The sequence below is a fragment of the Rana temporaria genome, chromosome 3 (assembly GCF_905171775.1).
Source record: "Rana temporaria chromosome 3, aRanTem1.1, whole genome shotgun sequence".
Classification (NCBI taxonomy): Eukaryota; Metazoa; Chordata; class Amphibia; order Anura; family Ranidae; genus Rana; species Rana temporaria.
Window position 1 is genome coordinate 448064123 of NC_053491.1, and position 17825 is coordinate 448081947.

The 17825-nt window shown below is 47.3% G+C and overlaps 1 protein-coding gene across 1 annotated transcript in view; it reads right to left on the bottom strand.

The window, feature by feature from the left end:
- Nucleotides 1-17825, bottom strand: part of IL27RA (interleukin 27 receptor subunit alpha) — a 69786-nt gene that overhangs the window by 33270 nt on the left and 18691 nt on the right. Inside the window, exons 3-4 of the mRNA XM_040346594.1 lie at nucleotides 12936-13050; nucleotides 6523-6683 (exon numbers count right to left, since the gene is read on the bottom strand). Coding sequence (XP_040202528.1) covers nucleotides 6523-6683; nucleotides 12936-13050 — 276 coding nt within the window. The remainder of the gene's footprint in view (nucleotides 1-6522; nucleotides 6684-12935; nucleotides 13051-17825) is intronic.

Below are 17825 nucleotides of genomic sequence, written 5' to 3' on the forward strand. Positions count from 1 at the left end.
TTCAGCAGCGCAGTGAAGCCAGCGCCAAAGAGGGCCCAGATGGAGGGGGGTGAACCGGTCATCCGGGTGGAAGAGCCCCCGCCTGTGCCTCCGGCCCAGGATGCGGCTCAGGAGGCGATCACACGTCCGATCATGGAGGCAATCAACGCCAGCAAGGCCGCAGTAATGGTGAGCATTGACCACCTAGCCACTGAATGCACCCTGATTAGACATGACCTTGACAAAATTAGGGGGAGGCTAACGGAGGCAGAGGAGAGGATATCTAATGTGGAGGATGAGACTCAAGCGCAGGGCAATCAGTTATCTGAACTGCAGGCCGTGGTGAAACTCCTGCAGGACTGCGCAGACGATGCCGAGGATAGGCAAAGGAGAAATAATGTTCGCGTGGTGGGGCTGCCGGAGGGGGCAGAAGGCCCACAGTCCACCACCTTTGCAGAAACATTTTTCAAACAACTCCTGAACTTGGGTGACCGACCACCAACATATGTGGTTGAACGGGCGCATAGGGTACCTATGGGGAGGAGACCCCCGGGTGACTACCCACGTCCCTTTCTAGTGAGATTCCTGAATTACAGGGATAGAGATCTGATCCTAACAGCCTCCAGGAAGGCCCAAGAGCTGAAGTATGAAAATGCCAAGGTGATGCTTTTTCCTGATTTCTCAGTGGAAACACAGAGAAGACGGCGTTCCTTTAATGATATCAGGAAAAGATTGCGAGAGAAGAACATACAGTACAGCATGCTTTATCCCAGTAAATTGCGGGTTCAATACCAAGTTTTTTGACAACCCACGTGATGCGTGCGACTGGCTGGATAGGAATCTATGAAGAGGCCTGGCCATAAGATGAGTATTGCTCTTTTCCATAACTTTCCGGGTGCATGGCCGGTGGCAATGTGCCTGGTTACCATGATTTTGCTATTAGAGTTGTGGTGCATGCGTCTCTGGCCCTGCTGAAACTTTCCTTGTCCCTTTTTGGCTCTTTACGCCTGCATCTGCCGGCTGTGAATTTTTCCTGTTTACTTGACACTGCAAGGCATGGGGGGGGGAAAATGTTGCTTTTTATTTTTTATAGCATGACATTTGCCTTTTCTTTTACTCCTGTGTTTTTTTGTGTTTTCTTTCTACCGTTTTTTTCTATAATCTGCAAGGAAAGTGCCAAGAATAGTTGCGGTGTTATTATATTTTGATAGCATGTGCCAGACCTGTTCTATCTGCAAGACGCCACTAGATGGCGATAGAATACTGTTCTTTCCTCCACTGGATTCCAGGTCCTGATTTTGTGGCTCCATGTTGCTGTTCGAGCGGAGCTCTCTGGGGCTACAGAAGACTTTTTTAGTTTTCACTGTTGGACAAGTGACCGTCCGGAGGAACTTCCAGAATCATCAGATTTTTTGGGTGTTAGATTGTTTTTGGGTTGAAGCTGCATACCAGACGATGGTTTTTTTTTAAGCCTTTTTGCTTCATGGTCTATTTTTTGTATTTTTTATTTTTATTTTTTGGTTCTGGTATAATGGCAGGGGGGGTGGGTTGTTATGGTTGGGAGGGGGGGTCTATTTTTGCTCTATGTGTTTACTGCTCAGTTCCCGGTCCTCGATCAGCGTGGACCTCTTTTCAGGTTTTGATATTGGGTTCTGCACAGATGCACCTGGGGAATGTTTAGAAAAAAGGAATATGGCTAATGTGGTTAAGTTTGTATCATGGAACATCCGGGGGCTGAATAGTAAATTTAAGCGGGCCTCGATGTTCCAGTACCTGAAGACAGTTAAGCCGCATGTGGTCCTCCTGCAGGAGACTCACCTGGAGGGCAGTAGAATTCTGGCCTTACGTAAGCATTGGATTCAAAAGGCATTTCATGCCACATACTCCACATTTGCCAGGGGGGTGTCTATACTTATTAGTAGGACATTTCCCTGCACGATTCATCAGGTGATTACTGACCCTGGGGGACGATATGCGGCAGTGGTTTTAGATATAGGTAATCGCAAAATGTTACTTGTAAATGTATATGTGCCACCTCCTTTTGCTGTACAACTACTATATGATCTCTATGTGAAATTGGCACCGCATGCTCATTTGCTGCTTCTGATGATGGGGGATTTCAATGCAACGTTGGGGGTGCTGGATTCTTCCAATCCCGGGCGGGGAGGGTCACAGGACTTGTTGGCATGGGTCTCCATGGCAGGATTGACGGAAATATGGCGAGCTAAGAACCCGGCCACTACATGCTATCCTCACCTTTCACAGACCCATCGCTCCTCGGCGAGAATAGATCTAGCATTTGGAAACCAGGCTATGCTGTCCTATGTGAGGGGGGTAGAATATTTGGCGGGAGGATTGTCAGATCATAATCCACTTGCTGTTTCCTTGCTCTTTCCGGCAGTTGGGGGGGTGAGGAGTTGGAGGCTGTCCCCGGGTTGGTTACAGGAAGAACAGGTCTCTACACATTTGCTTGAAGCAGTAGATAATTATTGGGCCCTGAATGTGGACTCGGCTGATCCGCCGGTGGTCTGGGACGCCTTTAAGGCAGTGATTCGGGGAGAATCTATTACGGCTATCAAGAGGGTGAGAGTAGACCTAAATGCTGAAGTTCAGGGGCTGCAGGATAGGGAGCGTGAATGTGCGGCTGCTCATGCTGCAAACAAAACTGATGACACGTATGCGGCCCTGTTGGAAGCTAGACGCAGACTTTCTATCCACTACAATGACCTAGCGCATACTGAAGCTAAGCATAGAACAAACTCGTTATTTTCTGAGGGAGATAAAAACGGGAAACTACTGGCTAGGTTGGTGGCCGACCAAAACCATATTGAGCACATTTCTGTGGTAAGGGGGTCAGGTGGAGACCTGGTTGGAGACCCGACTGCAGTTTTGGCTGAGTTCCAGCCATATTTTTCTGCCCTTTACGCCCCCATCCCGTCGTATGACCGTAATGCCATGAGGGAATTGCTGGGTAGTTTGTCCCTTCCCAAACTTACGGAGGAAGAATGCAAGGCGTTGGATGCCACAATTACAAAAAAGGAGGTAGAGGCGGCAATTTTTGCTTTTCCGCCAAATAAAGCACCGGGTCCGGATGGATTCCCGGCGGATTTTTATAAATTATATGTTGAACAACTGGCCCCCAGACTTACGGCCTTGTTTGCGCTTTGCTTGGAAAAAAAGGAACTTCCGGAGTCAATGCTTGAGGCCTACATTATCCTATTACCTAAGCCGGGTAAGGACCCGTTGGACTGCTCGTCCTACAGACCCATTGCCCTTCTCAATATGGATCTCAAAATTCTGACGAAAGTGTTGGCAAAAAGGCTGGCCCCGGTAATATCATCTCTGGTGGATGTGGACCAGACGGGATTTATGCCGGGTAAATCCACTGATACCAATTTGAGAAGACTTTTTACACATTTACAGCTTCCCAGGGGCTGGCTTTATATGCAGACGACCTTCTGCTGTTCTTGAGGGATCCTGGTGAATCATTAGTCACCGCTCTGGGTATTATGGATAAGTTCACTACATACTCTGGGCTGAAAGTCAACTGGGGGAAGTCGTCCATACTTCCCTTGGATGATGAGGCTAGGGCAAGAGCGAATCCCGACTTGCCACTTAAATGGGTCACACAGATAACGTATTTGGGGGTGAAGGTCACAGCAAATGTGATGGACTTCATGTCCCTCAACCTGCTGCCGCTTTTGACATTTTTCAAACAAAAAGCCCTAGTTTGGCAAAAGCTCCCCTTATCATTGATTGGTAGGATTAACCTCCTTAAAATGAAGATTCTCCCGGTTATATTGTATTTTCTAAGGAATGCCCCGGTATGGATACCGAAGGCCTTCTTACGGAAACTAGATAGTATTACTAGCTCTTTTCTCTGGGCACCCAAAATGCCTAGGGTGGGGGTTGAAGGTCTTGCAGGAACCGTGGGGTCAGTGGGGTCTGGCACTACCTGATTGGCGCAAGTACTACTTGGCTGGACAGTTGGTGTTTGTGCACAGGTGGCTGAGCTCTGATGCGGGAGATTCGGCCACAGTGCTTGAGGCAGCTCATCTGGGGTCGTACGAGTCTCTCCGTCTGGCCATTCATAGGGGCACGGGCAGGGATCTTCCTCTTACAGACTCAATGAAGGCTACTGTCAAGGCTTGGGAGGAGGTGGAGAGGCTGGCCTCTCCGAGTTACAAAGGGCTCTCCCCCTCAACACCCTTGTGGATGAATCCAAAACTACAACACTTTTATAAATTAGACGCTGCGGCCGGGTGGGCATCTAGGGGGATTAAACAACTTAAGGATGTTACTCGGGATGGAGAACTTTTGACGTTTGATCAAATGAAAGCCAGACATGATCTTCCGAACTCGCAATTTTTTAGATATTTGAGCCTGAGACATGCCTATCAAACTCAGTTTGGAACCCAGACAGTCGAATCCTTCCCTTCTAGGTTGGAAGACCTACTTATGACAGAGGACCTGCCCAAGACCCTGTCAGTGACCTATAAAGAACTATTTAAAGCTAGTCCCAAAGCATTACTTAAATGTAGAGAGCGGTGGGTGGAGGAGGTCCCGGGGTTGCAGGGGGAGGAGTGGGATGATATGTGGGACCGTCCCTTTAAGTACTTGGTAGCGGCCAGGGACAGGCTACTTCAATTTAAGTTCCTGCACAGGGTGTATTACACCCCTGCCAGGTTGGCATCGATATATCCCTCGTGCCCTCCGAATGTTGGAGGTGTACGTTTGCACCTGCGGATGCACATCACGTATTTTGGGGATGCCCCCAGATCCAACTGTTTTGGACTGGGGTCACTGCCTGTATTGAAGGGTTTCTGGGGGTTCCTGTTCCACGAGAAATTAGTGTCTGCTTACTGGGACTGGTGGAGGAGGTGGTCCCATCTAGGGTCCACAGAACATTATTAAGCATCCTGTTGTTCTATGGGAAGAAAGCTATTTTGCTCAAATGGAGGAGTTCGGGGGCCCCCGGAGGTTGCTTTCTAGAAGGGTTTAGTAAACGCAATGCTCCCATATTATAAGGCAACATACTTATCTCGGGGATGCGTGGGGAAGTTCGAAAAGGTGTGGAGGGCCTGGTATGAATCCGACCAAACGGTTGGGTAGGGTGAAGGATAATTGAAATTTATTGTTGTCTGTGCTAAACTGTAATGAGAACTGATTTAGGGTGCGTCTGGAATAAGGATTTGTGACTTACTACCGAGAGGAGTGCAGTATTGAATGAGTCTTCAGCTATGGTTTGATGGGGATGGGGAACTGAGCAGGAGGGTGTGGGGGGGGGGGTGTGTGTGGGGGGGGTGTGTGTGGGGGGGGGGGGGGGGGGGTTTGTTGAATATGCCATCTGCGATGGCACGGTATATGTTTCCGGTCATGTTGGCCGATAGTTAAGCTTGGCGGTGTGCCAAGAAATGTTTTGTTATATATATATATAAAAACTTTAATAAACAGAAATTTCCAAAAAAAAAAAAACCTACCTGCATGTCTTTGGAGTGTGGTAGGAAACCCATGCAAACTCCATACAAATTTGGTTCTGGATGAGATTCAAATCTAGGACCCCAATGCTGCAAGACGTGTGTGCTAACCACTAGGCCACTGTGCTGATAAGGCAGTACAGCCAGCCCTCATGTACTGGGCCTGGGCTCCATCATTTCAAAATGGGGGCCCAGGCACCTGCTGGGAAGGAGGGCCGGATGTTTTGCCTTATTACAGACACCACTCCTCGTCTGCCTCCCCCTGCAACACTGCCAGCTTCACCTCATCTTTCTCCCTCCTTATGCACTTCAGGCATAGGCGTGCGCACAGGGTGTTCCAGGTGTGTCCAGGCACACCCTAATCACAATCACCCTGGACAGCACAGGTTCCACCTACTGCCCTGGTCACCCCCCCCCCCTTCACCCCACAGTGCTTCCAGCTTCCCTCCTCTCCTCTCCCACCAGCTGCTGCTGCGGGCACACACAGGGGGATGTTTCAGGATCAGTGGGGAAGGGGCTATTATATATGTGATTTACTGGAACCTTCCCTTTTTAAATGAACACAGTGAGCGATCATTAGCATGTGTTTGAGCTTTGGGGTGCACACCCTAATCCAATAGGCTGCGCACACCTATGACTTCAGGGGTATTGATCCTAGCACATGCATGTGCCCCTTCCATCTGCTATCCGGTCCCCTGTGCCCCTTTCCCACACAGTGCTGACTTCCCTCCTTTCTTTCCTCTCCCATTTCCTCTTCCTCTCCCTGTGTGCCCTATGGACACACAGGGAAATGTTTCAGGATGGAGAGTGGGTGGTAAATGTATCATTTACTGGCCCCTTCCTTTCCTGAATAAACACAATGATCAATGGGTACCAATCACGTTTGTGTCCATCCATCACTGAAGCATAGTAAACTGTGTTTAAATAGTGAAGTATCTCCATTCGTGAGCACAAAATAGTACTGGGCTGTCCACCAACCCCCAGACTTTTCCTTCCTAGGTGGAGAATGTATCCATGAAAAAAAAAAAGCTGGTTCTCTTTGCATACAATATCATGCTGCCCATACCATTCTCACATCCATGGCAGTAGGTGAGGTTCAGGGTCTTCATCCAGGTTTCTCCATGTACGCTGAGCTGATACTTGTGATGGGCGGTTAGGTTTTCCCGGGGAATCAGCAGCCAGTTCTGACCAGGCGGTATGGTGTAATGTTGGGGAGGATCATGAGGACTGAAGAGAGACAAAACATGATATTAGGCACATGGGTGTCCGCTCCATAGGGCAAGGGGGGGGGGGAAATGACCCCCCCTGGAAAATCAAAAAGGTGTTGAAGAGTCTTGCGGCCGCGGGCTGTCTGAGCAGCCCTTGGCCGGATGTCACACAGGCACAGCGAGCAGAGTGAAGCAGCCTCCCCCTCCTGTGTTTATGTGTACACAGGGGGAGGGAACCTGCTGCCTGTGCCGCACTGATGGCTGATCTGAAGTACTGAAGGGATGGGGGAGGGGGGTCTGTCTGTGCTAAAGGGGGGGCTTGTGCTGAATGGGGGATCTGTCTGTGCTTAAAGGGGGTCCATCTGTGCTGAAAGGGGGGTCTGTGCTGAATAGAGGGGTCTGTGCGGAATGGGGGGGTCTGTGCTGAAGGGGGGTCCATCTGTGCTGAATGGAGGGGTCTGTGCATAATGGGGGGGGGGGTCCATCTGTACTGAATGGTGGGGTCTGTGCAAAATGGGGGGGTCTGTGCTAAAGGGGGGTCTGTACATTCTCTAGGCTATATTTATATGGGCATTGAGTGAAGCTGAATTATCTCAAGAGCTATTTCACACTGCTAGCTGGCCGCGTTATCGGTAAAACGTCGCTAAAAAGCGGCATTTTACCATCGTTTTAGCTGAGCTATTTGGCCGTTAGTGGGGCACTTTTAACCCCTGCTAGCGTTTGAAGAAAGGGTTAAATGCGACTGTATCGCTGCTGCCGAAGTGCCCCCTCCCCCGCGAAAAAATTTCAGCGGATGACTAAGATGGATAGGGGGTGGAGAAACGAGGAGGAAAAGAGGTATGATGTGTGAGAACATAAAAGAAAGAGAGACACAATGGGGTGCATTTACAAAAAAATTGCAGAGATATTCGTCCCGAGAAACTGCGTGTCCATTCATTCCATGTGAAAAGGCAAAATTAAGAGTTATTGGCAATTTTCTCACCAGGTTGGATGTTCTTTATTTTTAAGAATCAGGGGAATACCACATCATGACCACTAGATGGAGTCGAGTATTATATTTTTTTAACCACTTAATCCCCGGACCATTTTGCTGGTCAAAGACCAGGCCACTTTTTGCGATTCGGCACTGCGTCGCTTTAACTGACAATTGCGTGGTCGTGCGACGTGGCTCCAAAACGAAATTGGCGTCCTTTTTTCCCCACAAATAGAGCTTTCTTTTGGTGGTATTGGATCACCTCGGCGGTTTTTATTTTTTGCGCTATAAACAAAAATAGATCGACAATTTTGAAAAAGAAACAATATTTTTTACTTTTTGCTATAATAAATATCCCCAAAAAAGATATAAAAAAACTTTTTTTTTTCCTCAGTTTAGGCTGATACGTATTCTTCTACATATTTTTGGTAAAAAAAAAAATCGCATTAAGCGTTTATTGATTGGTTTGCGCAAAAGTTATTGGGCCAGATTCTCGTAGATCGGCGTTAAACTATGTGGCCGTAATGTATCTCGTTTACGTTACGCCGCCGCAAGTTTTACGGGCAAGTGCTTGATTCACAAAGCACTTGCCTGTAAAGTTGCGGCGGCATAGCGTAAATTCTCCGGCGCAAGCCCGCCTAATTCAAATGATCCAGGTAGGGGGCGTGGATCATTTAAATTAGGCGCGTTCCCGCGCCGATCATACTGCGCATGCGCCGTCCCTAAAATTTCTCGACGTGCATTGCGCTAAATGACGTCGCAAGGACGTCATTGGTTTCGATGTTAACGTAAATGGCGTCCAGCGCCATTCACGGACAACTTACGCAAACGACGTACTTTTTTAAATTTCGACGCGGGAACGACGGTCATACTTAACATTGGTTGCCCCTCATATAGCAGGGGCAACTTTACGCGTCGCAAAAGCTACGGAAATGTCGTAAATTCACTGCGTCGACCGCGCGTACGTTCGGCAATCTCGCGTAAATAGCTAATTTGCATAGACGATGGGGAAAACGACGTCGGCGACACCTAGCGGCAGGAAAAAAAATGCATCTAAGATCTGACAGCGTAAGAGCCTTACGCCTGTCAGATCTAATGGATATCTATGCGTAACTGATTCTAAGAATCAGTCGCATAGATACGCCGGGCCAGATTAGGACTTACGACGGCGCAAATGGCGTTGCGCCGTTGTAAGCCCTTTGAGAATCTGGCCCATTGCGTTTACAAAATAGGGAATAGTTTCATGGCATTTTTATTAATATTTTTTTTTTACTAGTAATAGCGGCGATCAGCGATTTTTTTCGTGACATTATGGCGGACACATCGGACACTTTTTACACATTTTTGGGACCATTGTCATTTTCACAGAGAAAAGTGCTATAAAAATGCACTGTTTACTGTGAAAATGACAATGGCAGTGAAGGAGTTAACCACTAGGGGGCGCTAAAGGGGTTAAGTGTGGTTTTTTTTCTGTAGGGGGGCGTAGCTGTGCGTGTGACATCACTGATCGTCGTTCTCTATAACAGGGAACAGACGATCAGTAACAAGCCACAGAGAAGAACGGGGAAGGTTTGTTTACACTCACCTCTCCCCGTTCTTCAGCTCCTGTGACAGCAATCGGGTCCCGCGGGTGCGATCACGGAGCTCAGGACTACGTCGCGAGCACGCCATCGGCGGCGTGTTCGCGACCCACGGCTGGGCTCTTAAAGGCGACGTACCAGCCGCGCCATTCTGCCCACGTATATCGGTGTGAAGGGGTCCTCAAGTGGTTAATAAATTTAAAAAGTTTGAATTTTTTTTCCGTTTCTGTTATAAATTTTTGCAAATAAATAATCTTTCTTCATAAATTTAGGCCAAAATGTATTCTGCTACATGTCTTTGGTAAAAGTAACGCAAATCATATCATTTAGTCTTTGTGAAAGTCCATAAACTATGGAATATATCTGAAAATTGATCAATCCTGATGTACCGACGACCTATCTCATTTCTTGTAGCCAGGATAGTACAAATATCCCCCAAATGACCCCTTTTTTTGTGAAAAGTAGACAGTTCTAGGCAGGGCTTTTTTTCAGCGGGAACGCTGGGGAACGCAGTTCCGGCACCTCTAGCACTGAATGTATGTAATGGCAATGGGTACTGGGGTATGCTGGCAGGAATCTATTTTTGTGTGGGGATCTATTGTTGCTGGGGGAGGGTAATTGTTGAAGGAGAGGTCTATGGTTGCTGGCTGCTGGAGGGTCTATTGATGCTGGCTGCTGGGAAGCTTGTTGTTGTTTCTGGGGGGTCTATTGTCACTGGGGTGGTATTTTGTAATGGGCTTTCTATTGTTGTGTGGGAATCTATTGTTGCTGGGGTGCTTCTAGTATTGCTGGAGGTATTTATTATTGCTGGGGGGATTTATTGTTTCTGTGGTGAGGTCTATTGTTGCTGGGGGATCTATTGTTGCTGTGGTGTGTCTAGTGTTGCTGGGGTGCTTCTAGTATTGCTGGAGGTATTTATTATTGCTGGGGGATCTATTGTTGCTGGGGGGATTTATTGTTTCTGTGGTGAGGTCTATTGTTGCTGGGGGATCTATTGTTTCTGTGGTGTGTCTAGTGTTGCTGGGGTGTCTATTATTGCTAGGGGATCTATTGTTGCTGGGGTGGATCTAATGTTAATGGGGTGGGTCTAGTGTTGCTGGAGTCGGTCTAGTGTTGCTGGGGTGGGTCTAGTGTTGCTGGCTGCGGAGGATCTCGTTTACTGCTTTTCTTGCTATTAGCAAACATACAAATTACTTGGCACCACAAAATAATACTTGGTTCTGTATTCTCTAAAACGGCCTGTACTTGGAGGTGGGTAGGGGGTGAACCAAGGGACGGTGCTCAGGGGTGGGTAGGGGGGCGGAGTCAAAGAGGGGGGGGGTTCTTGCACCTAATCTCTGAGAAAAAAAGCCCTGGTTCTAGGTATTTTAAAAAAAAAGGCATGGTGAGTTTTTGGAATTCGTTTTAAAAAAAAAAAAAAAAAGAAATAATATATATATATATATATATATATATATATATATATATATATATATATATATTTTTTTTTACATACTGTCACCAGTGCAGTACAGCGTCATCAAATGAATAGTGTGGTGATACTCAGGGACACTGACTGGCGACTGTATGTAAGAATATTATTATTCTAATAAAAATATCTTTAAAAAAAAAATATATATATTATTATTATTTTTAATTTTTTTTACATACTGGGCACAGAGCAACACTGTGTTACCATAATAATAGTCTGGGGAAGTGATCAGGATTTTTTTTTTACACATTATTATCACTTATAATAGTGATATTCACTGTTATAAGCAACCATTTTTTTCTGAAGGAAATTAATTCATTCAGTGTGTATTGTTTTGATTTGCTGTGATTGGCCACAGTTAATCACATAGTACAGATGGGCTGTGATTGGCCCTGTCTGTGACATGTGATCACTGTGACCAATCACAGCGAGCAACACAGTAGTATACAATGAATGGCATGATTGGAAGCCATCTATTGTATACAATTGTCATGGGATCTGCTGTGATTGTTAACAGAGGTGGGTAGGGGGCGGGGACTAGAGGTGTCAGATTTTCTGCTTTATAAAAAAATGCCCTAAAGTGTGATGCCGCGTACACACCATCACTTTATGTGATGAAAAAAAATGAAGTTTTTAAAAACGTCACTTTAATTGACTGTGTGTGGGGGGAAAACGTTGTTTTATGTCTTGTAAAAAACGACCAAAAAAAATTGAAGCATGCTTCAATTTTATGTGTCGTTTTTCAAAACGTCAACTTTTACTTCACAGAAATTGACCGTGTGTAGCAAAAAACGTCGTTTAAAACAACGTTTTTTCATCCGCGCATGCCCAGAAGCTAGTTATGAAGCAAGCTTCAATGGAAAAACGTGGTGAACGTAACCTCGCTTTGCTAGAACATTGTGAGAAAACGATGGTGTGTATGCAACTTCGTCTTTGAAAATTGAAGTTTCGAAAACGTCGTTTTTTACTTCACAGAAAATGTCGTTTTTTTTCATCACATAAAGTGATGGTGTGTATGCGGCATGAGAGTGGGAACCAGAGACACAATGGGCCAGATTCTCGTAGATCCGGTGTTTGTCTGCGGCGGCGTAACGTATGTCATTTATTTATTCACAAAGCACTTGCCTGTAAAGTTGCGGCAGCGTAGCGTAAATCACCCGGCGCAATTCAAATTAGCCGGGTAGGGGGCGTGGAGCATTTAAATTAAGCGCGTTCCCGCGCCGAACGTACTGCGCATGAGCCGTCCTAAAAAATATCCCAGGGTGCATTGCTCCAAATGACGTCGCAAGGACATCATTGGTTTCGACGTGAACGTAAATGGCGTCCAGCCCCATTCACGGACGACTTACGCAAACTATGTAAATTTTTAAATTTCGACGCGGGAACGACGGCCATACTTAACATTGCTTCTCATGTAGCAGGGGCAACTTTACGCCGCGCAAACCTAATGTAAACGTCGTAACTTCACTGCGTCGACCATTCTAGGAATTTGCGTAACTAGCTAATTTGCATACTCGACGGGGAGGCGACACCTAGCGGCTAAAAAAAAAATGTATTTAAGATCCGACAGCGTAAGAGCCTTATGCCTGTCGGATCTAATGGATATCTATGCGTAACTGATTCTAAGAATCAGTCGCATAGATACGACGGCCCAGATTAGGACTTACGACGGCGTACATGGCGTTGCGCGGTCGTAAGCCCTTTGTGAATCTGGGCCAATGTGAGAGGGCAGAAAAAAAAGGGAGGGGGAATTCATAAAAGTACCTGAGACAAACGTTGTCCTAACTGGAGCGTAGCCAATTATTTTCTAAGAAAGAAATTGAATGCTAGAAGCTGATTGGTTGCACTTTTTAGTATTTCCTCTGAAGTGTCAAAGCATGAAAGAGAGAGAGAGATGGAAAATAAGCGTGAGACCACCAAACCACTTTTACTGTATATCTTGCATTTTAACATCTTACATAGTGTTAGTAACTCTGAAGTTGATTGTACAACAATTGTATGGTCAGATTGCAATGTGTATGATGACCCTCAGGCTCTTCCACTTCTAAAGGGATGCAGACCCTGCAATGTTTATCATTACAATGATTAAGGTGGTTATAATGAGGGCTGACACTTCCATTCAGAAATCAATGGCAAAAGTATTGCATGCTGTACAAACGGCCCTGTATATAGTTCACCTAGAAGCGTGGTGTGGGAGAACCAGAGATCGGGTCTGGATTGGCGGGTTGGGATGTCTGGTAAACTTACGAGATTCTTTGTAGGTATACATTAAGCTGTACTCTGCTGTCATTTGTCCATGTGCAGTTCAGGTCTTCACTGGTCCCTTGTAGGAGGCAGCACAGACTACATTCATCGATGTTACCTGTTGGGGTGATACAAAATACAGTGTTACAGGCAGAGAATAGGTGCAGGCGCTCCATCTTCCCCCAAGTCACCTCTTGTTTCCGTCCCCTACCCACCTCCGAGCATTGTCCCTTGTCTCCGCCCCCTACCCACCTTTGAGCACTGTCCCTTGTCTCCACTACCTACCCACCTTCAACCACTGTCCCTTGTTTCCACTCCCTACCCACCTTCGAACACTGTCCCTTTCCTCTGCCCCTTACCCACCTCCAAGCATCGTTCCTTGTGTCTGCCCACTACTCAACACAGAGCACTGTCCCTTGTCTCCACCCCTATCCACCTCTAAACACTGTCTCTTGTCTCCACCCCCTACCCACCTCTGAGCATAGTCCCTTGTTTCCACCCCTACCCACCCCTGAGCACTGTCCCTTGTCTCCACCCCTATCCACCTCTAAACACTGTCTCTTGTCTCCACCCCCTACCCACCTCTGAGCATAGTCCCTTGTTTCCACCCCTACCCACCCCTGAGCACTGTCCCTTGTCTCCACCCCTATCCACCTCTAAACACTGTCTCTTGTCTCCACCCCCTACCCACCTCTGAGCATAGTCCCTTGTTTCCACCCCTACTTACCCCTGAGCACTGTCCCTTGTCTCCACCCCTACCCACCTCTGAGCACAGTCCCTTGTCTCCACCCCTACCCACCCCTGAGCACAGTCCCTTGTCTCCACCCCCTACCCAACTCAGAGCACTGTCCCTCGTCTCTGCCCCTTACCCACCTCCACGCATCTTCATTTGTCTCCACCCCCTAATCACCTCCTGAGCACAGTTTCTTGTTTCCAGCCCTACCCAACTTAGAGCACTGCCCCTTGTCTCCACCCCTACTCACCTCTGAGCACTGTCTCTTGTCTCCACCCCTTAACCACCTCCAAGCATCGACCTTTGTCTCTGCCCCTATCCACCTCCGAGAACTGTCTCTTGTATCTGCCCCTTACCCACCTCCACGCATCTTCCTTTATCTCTGCCCCCTACCCACATCATGAGCACAGTTCCTTGTCTCCACCCCTACCCAACTCAGAGCACTGTCCCTTGTCTCCACCCCTACCCACCTCTTAGCACTGTCTCTTGTATCCACCCCTACCCCCTCTGAGAACTGTCCATTGTCTCTGCCCCTTACCCACCTCCAAGCATCGTCCTTTGTCTCTGCCCCCTATCCACCTCCGAGCACTGTCCGTGGTATCTGCCCCTTACCCACCTCCACGCATCTTCCTTTGTCTCCGCCCCCTACCCACATCATGAGCACAGTTCCTTGTCTCCACCCCCTACCCAACTCAGAGCATTGTCCCTTGTCTCGACCCCTACCCACCTCCAAACATCGTCCCTTTTCTCTGCCCCTTACCCAACTCAGAGCACTGTACCTGGTCTCTGCTCCTACCCACCTTTGAGCACTGTCCCTTGTCTCCACCCTCTACCCACCTCCAAGCACTGTTCCTTGTCTCTGCCCCTTACCCACCTTCACGCATCTTCCTTTGTCTCCATCCCCTACCCACCTCATGAGCACAGTTCCTTGTCTCCACCCCTTTTCAACTCAGAGCATTGCCCTTGTCTCCACAACTTACCCACCTCCAAGCATTGTCCCTTGTCTCTGCCCCCTACCCACCTCTGAGCACTGTCCATTGTCTTCGCTGTAGTGGCCCAAAACTGGCACTAGATGTCAGCATACTACAGTCAGAACAATAATAACCTCATGCAATTCAATAAAACAGAAAAATGATATAAAAGTGGGGCAGTACACAGTATACTCAGTTATGAGCATCTAAGATGTAAGCTCAATGTGAATGAAGAAAGGAAACTGTATGCTACTTCTCACTTGCCGCTGATTGTAAAGTCCATAGGCTGGGCCGACTTTATTTGTTCTCTTTTATGAACTTGAGTTACAGCCCACGAACGCAAGTGTGAAAGTTCTGATCCTCTCTTGTGGTTAGACGGCTCATCGCTCTGCTAGATTTTGGTGACAGAAATAGAAATGAGAAGTGGGCAGAAGCATGAAGCTGGGGTTGCGTGGTGGTGGGGGGCGGTGAACTCCCTGTTGGGCGATAACGGATGATGGTTGCAGTGACCGTAACAGAGGCATTGTGTATAAGAGTCTTTCTGCTGCTCCAAAAAACAGTTCAACTCTTTCTAAAACCGTCTCAGATACAACTGCTGGGTTGATTTTAGCAAAAACGGCTCATTATTTTGGATCGCTCTTCAGAGGGCATTTGACTTATATTATGCCACCTCCTAACCACCTGTATTAACCCCTTATACCATTTCATGCAGATGCAGGGGCGCTTTAAGTTAAATGGTTTGTGTTTGGCGGGCGGTACTGTCCACAAAGCACGACAGAACGGGTCATTTCTGCTGCGCCACAATGCAAAGTATTGCAGCTGTGGTATATTTATACCTTCCTCTGCAGGGGGCAGTGGGAGCTTGGTAAAAATGGGAGCAGTTGGGGCGCAGGGGGGAACAGAGGGAGTCAAAATGTGGCTCAACCGTGTGTTTTTACATCCCTCCAACCACAAGTGTAAATGAAATCTAACCCTTGGTTCACATCTATGCGCTTTTTAGTGCACTTTGCAGAAACACAGTACAGTCCATGCAACATGGTGTTCTAAGGATCCAGTTCACATCTGTGCGTTTTCAGACGATGAGTTTTTTGGAAAGGGTATGGGACTTTTTTTTTCCGCAGCAGATTACGTTTTGGGTGTAATAGACTTCAATGGACCCATGCCAAAAATCCAAGTGATGTATTTTTGATGCGCTTTGTGGGCTAATAGGAGAGTACGACAGTTATTTTCATGTAGTGTGACTTTGATGCGACTTTACACTCTGTGGCACTCAAGTAGCATCAAAGTTGTGAAGGAACCTTTATGTGTCCAAAGTCAGATGTTAGAGTTAAGGGCTAGGGTTAGGGTTCAGGGCTAGAATTAGAGTTAAGGACTAGGGTTAGGGTTAAATGTTAGGGTTAAGGTTAGGGTTACCGGTAATCGTTCAGGTTAGGGGTAATTGTTACTGTTAGTTTTACACTAACCCTAACCCCAACAATTAATACTAACCCTAACGCTAACTCTAACACTAACTCTAACCCTAACTCTATCTCTGACCCTAACTCTAATCCTTACTCTAACCCTAACCCCAACTCTAACCCTATCTCTAACCCAAACCCTATCTCTAACTCAAACTCTAACCCTAACTCTAACCCTAACTCTTACCCTAACTCTAACCCTAACCCTAACTCTAACTCTAACCCCAACCCCAACTCTAACCCTAACTCTAACCCTAACTCTTACCCTAACCCCAACTCTAACCCTAACTCTAACCCTAGCCCTAATCCCAACCCTTAATCTAACCCTAAATCTAACTCTAACTCTAATCCTAGCCCCAACCCTAACTCTAACCCCAACCCTAACTCCAACTCTAACCCTAACTCCAACTCTAACCCCAACCCCAACTCTAACTCTAACTCTAACCCCGACCCTAACTATAACCTTAACCCTAACTCTAACCCTTACCCCAACTCTAACCCTAAGGCCCCATACACACGGGAGGATTTATCCGCGGATACGGTCCAGCGGACCGTTTCCACGGATAAATCCTCTCGAGGATTTCCGCGGATTTCTATGCGATGGCGTGTACACACCATCGCATTGAAATCCGCGCCGAAATCCTCTGGCGATGACGTGTCGCGCCGTCGCCGCGATTATGACGCGGCGATGTGCGCGACGCTGTCATATAAGGAATGCCACGCATGCGTCGAATCATTACGACGCATGCGGGGGATCCCTTCGGACGGATGGATTCGGTGAGTCTATACAGACCAGCGGATCCATCCGTTGGGATGGATTCCAGCAGATGGATTTGTTTGGCATGTCAGCAAATATTCGATCTGCTGGAATCCATCCCAGGGGAGAAATATCCGCGGAAACAGATCCGCTGGCGTGTACACACCATAGGATCTATCCGCTGAAACCCATTTGCTGGGATTTTTCAGCGGATGGATTCTATCGTGTGTACGGGGCCTTAACTCTAACCCCAACTCTAACCCTAGCCCTAACCCTAATCCCAACCCTAAATCTAACTCTAACCCTAGCCCCAACCCTAATTCCAACCCTAACTCAAACATTTAATCCTAACAGTAGCCCTTAACCCTAACCCTAACATTTAACCCTAGCCCTCAACCCTAGGGAAGCGACACGTGTTCACCCAGGAACAAGCAGGCAGGGACTGCTCGGTATGGTATGGTACTGGTACCCAACTGATAATACTTATGCACATATACACTAATTTACCAAAAGTATTGGGACACCTGCCTTTACATGCACATGAACTTTTATGGCATCCCACCCTTTGCAGCTATAACAGCTTCAACTTATTTGGGAAGGTTGTCCACAAGTTTTAGGAGTGTGTCTATGGGAATGTTTGACTATTCATCCAGAAGCAAATTTGTGAGGTCAGGCACTGATGCTGGATGAGAAGGCCTGGCTTGCAGTCTCCACTCTAATTCATCCCAAAGTAGTTCTATCAAGTTGAGGTCAGGACTCTGTGCAGGCCAGTCAAGTTACTCCACCCCGAACTCGCTCATCCATGTCTTTATGGACCTTGCTTTGTGCACTGGTGTGCAGTCATGTTGGAACAGGAATGGGCCGTCCCTAAACTGTTCCCACAAAGTTGGGAGCATGAAATTGTCCAAAACGTCTTGGTATGCTGATGCCTTAAGAGTTCCCTTCACTAAAACTAATGGGCCAAGCCCAACCCCT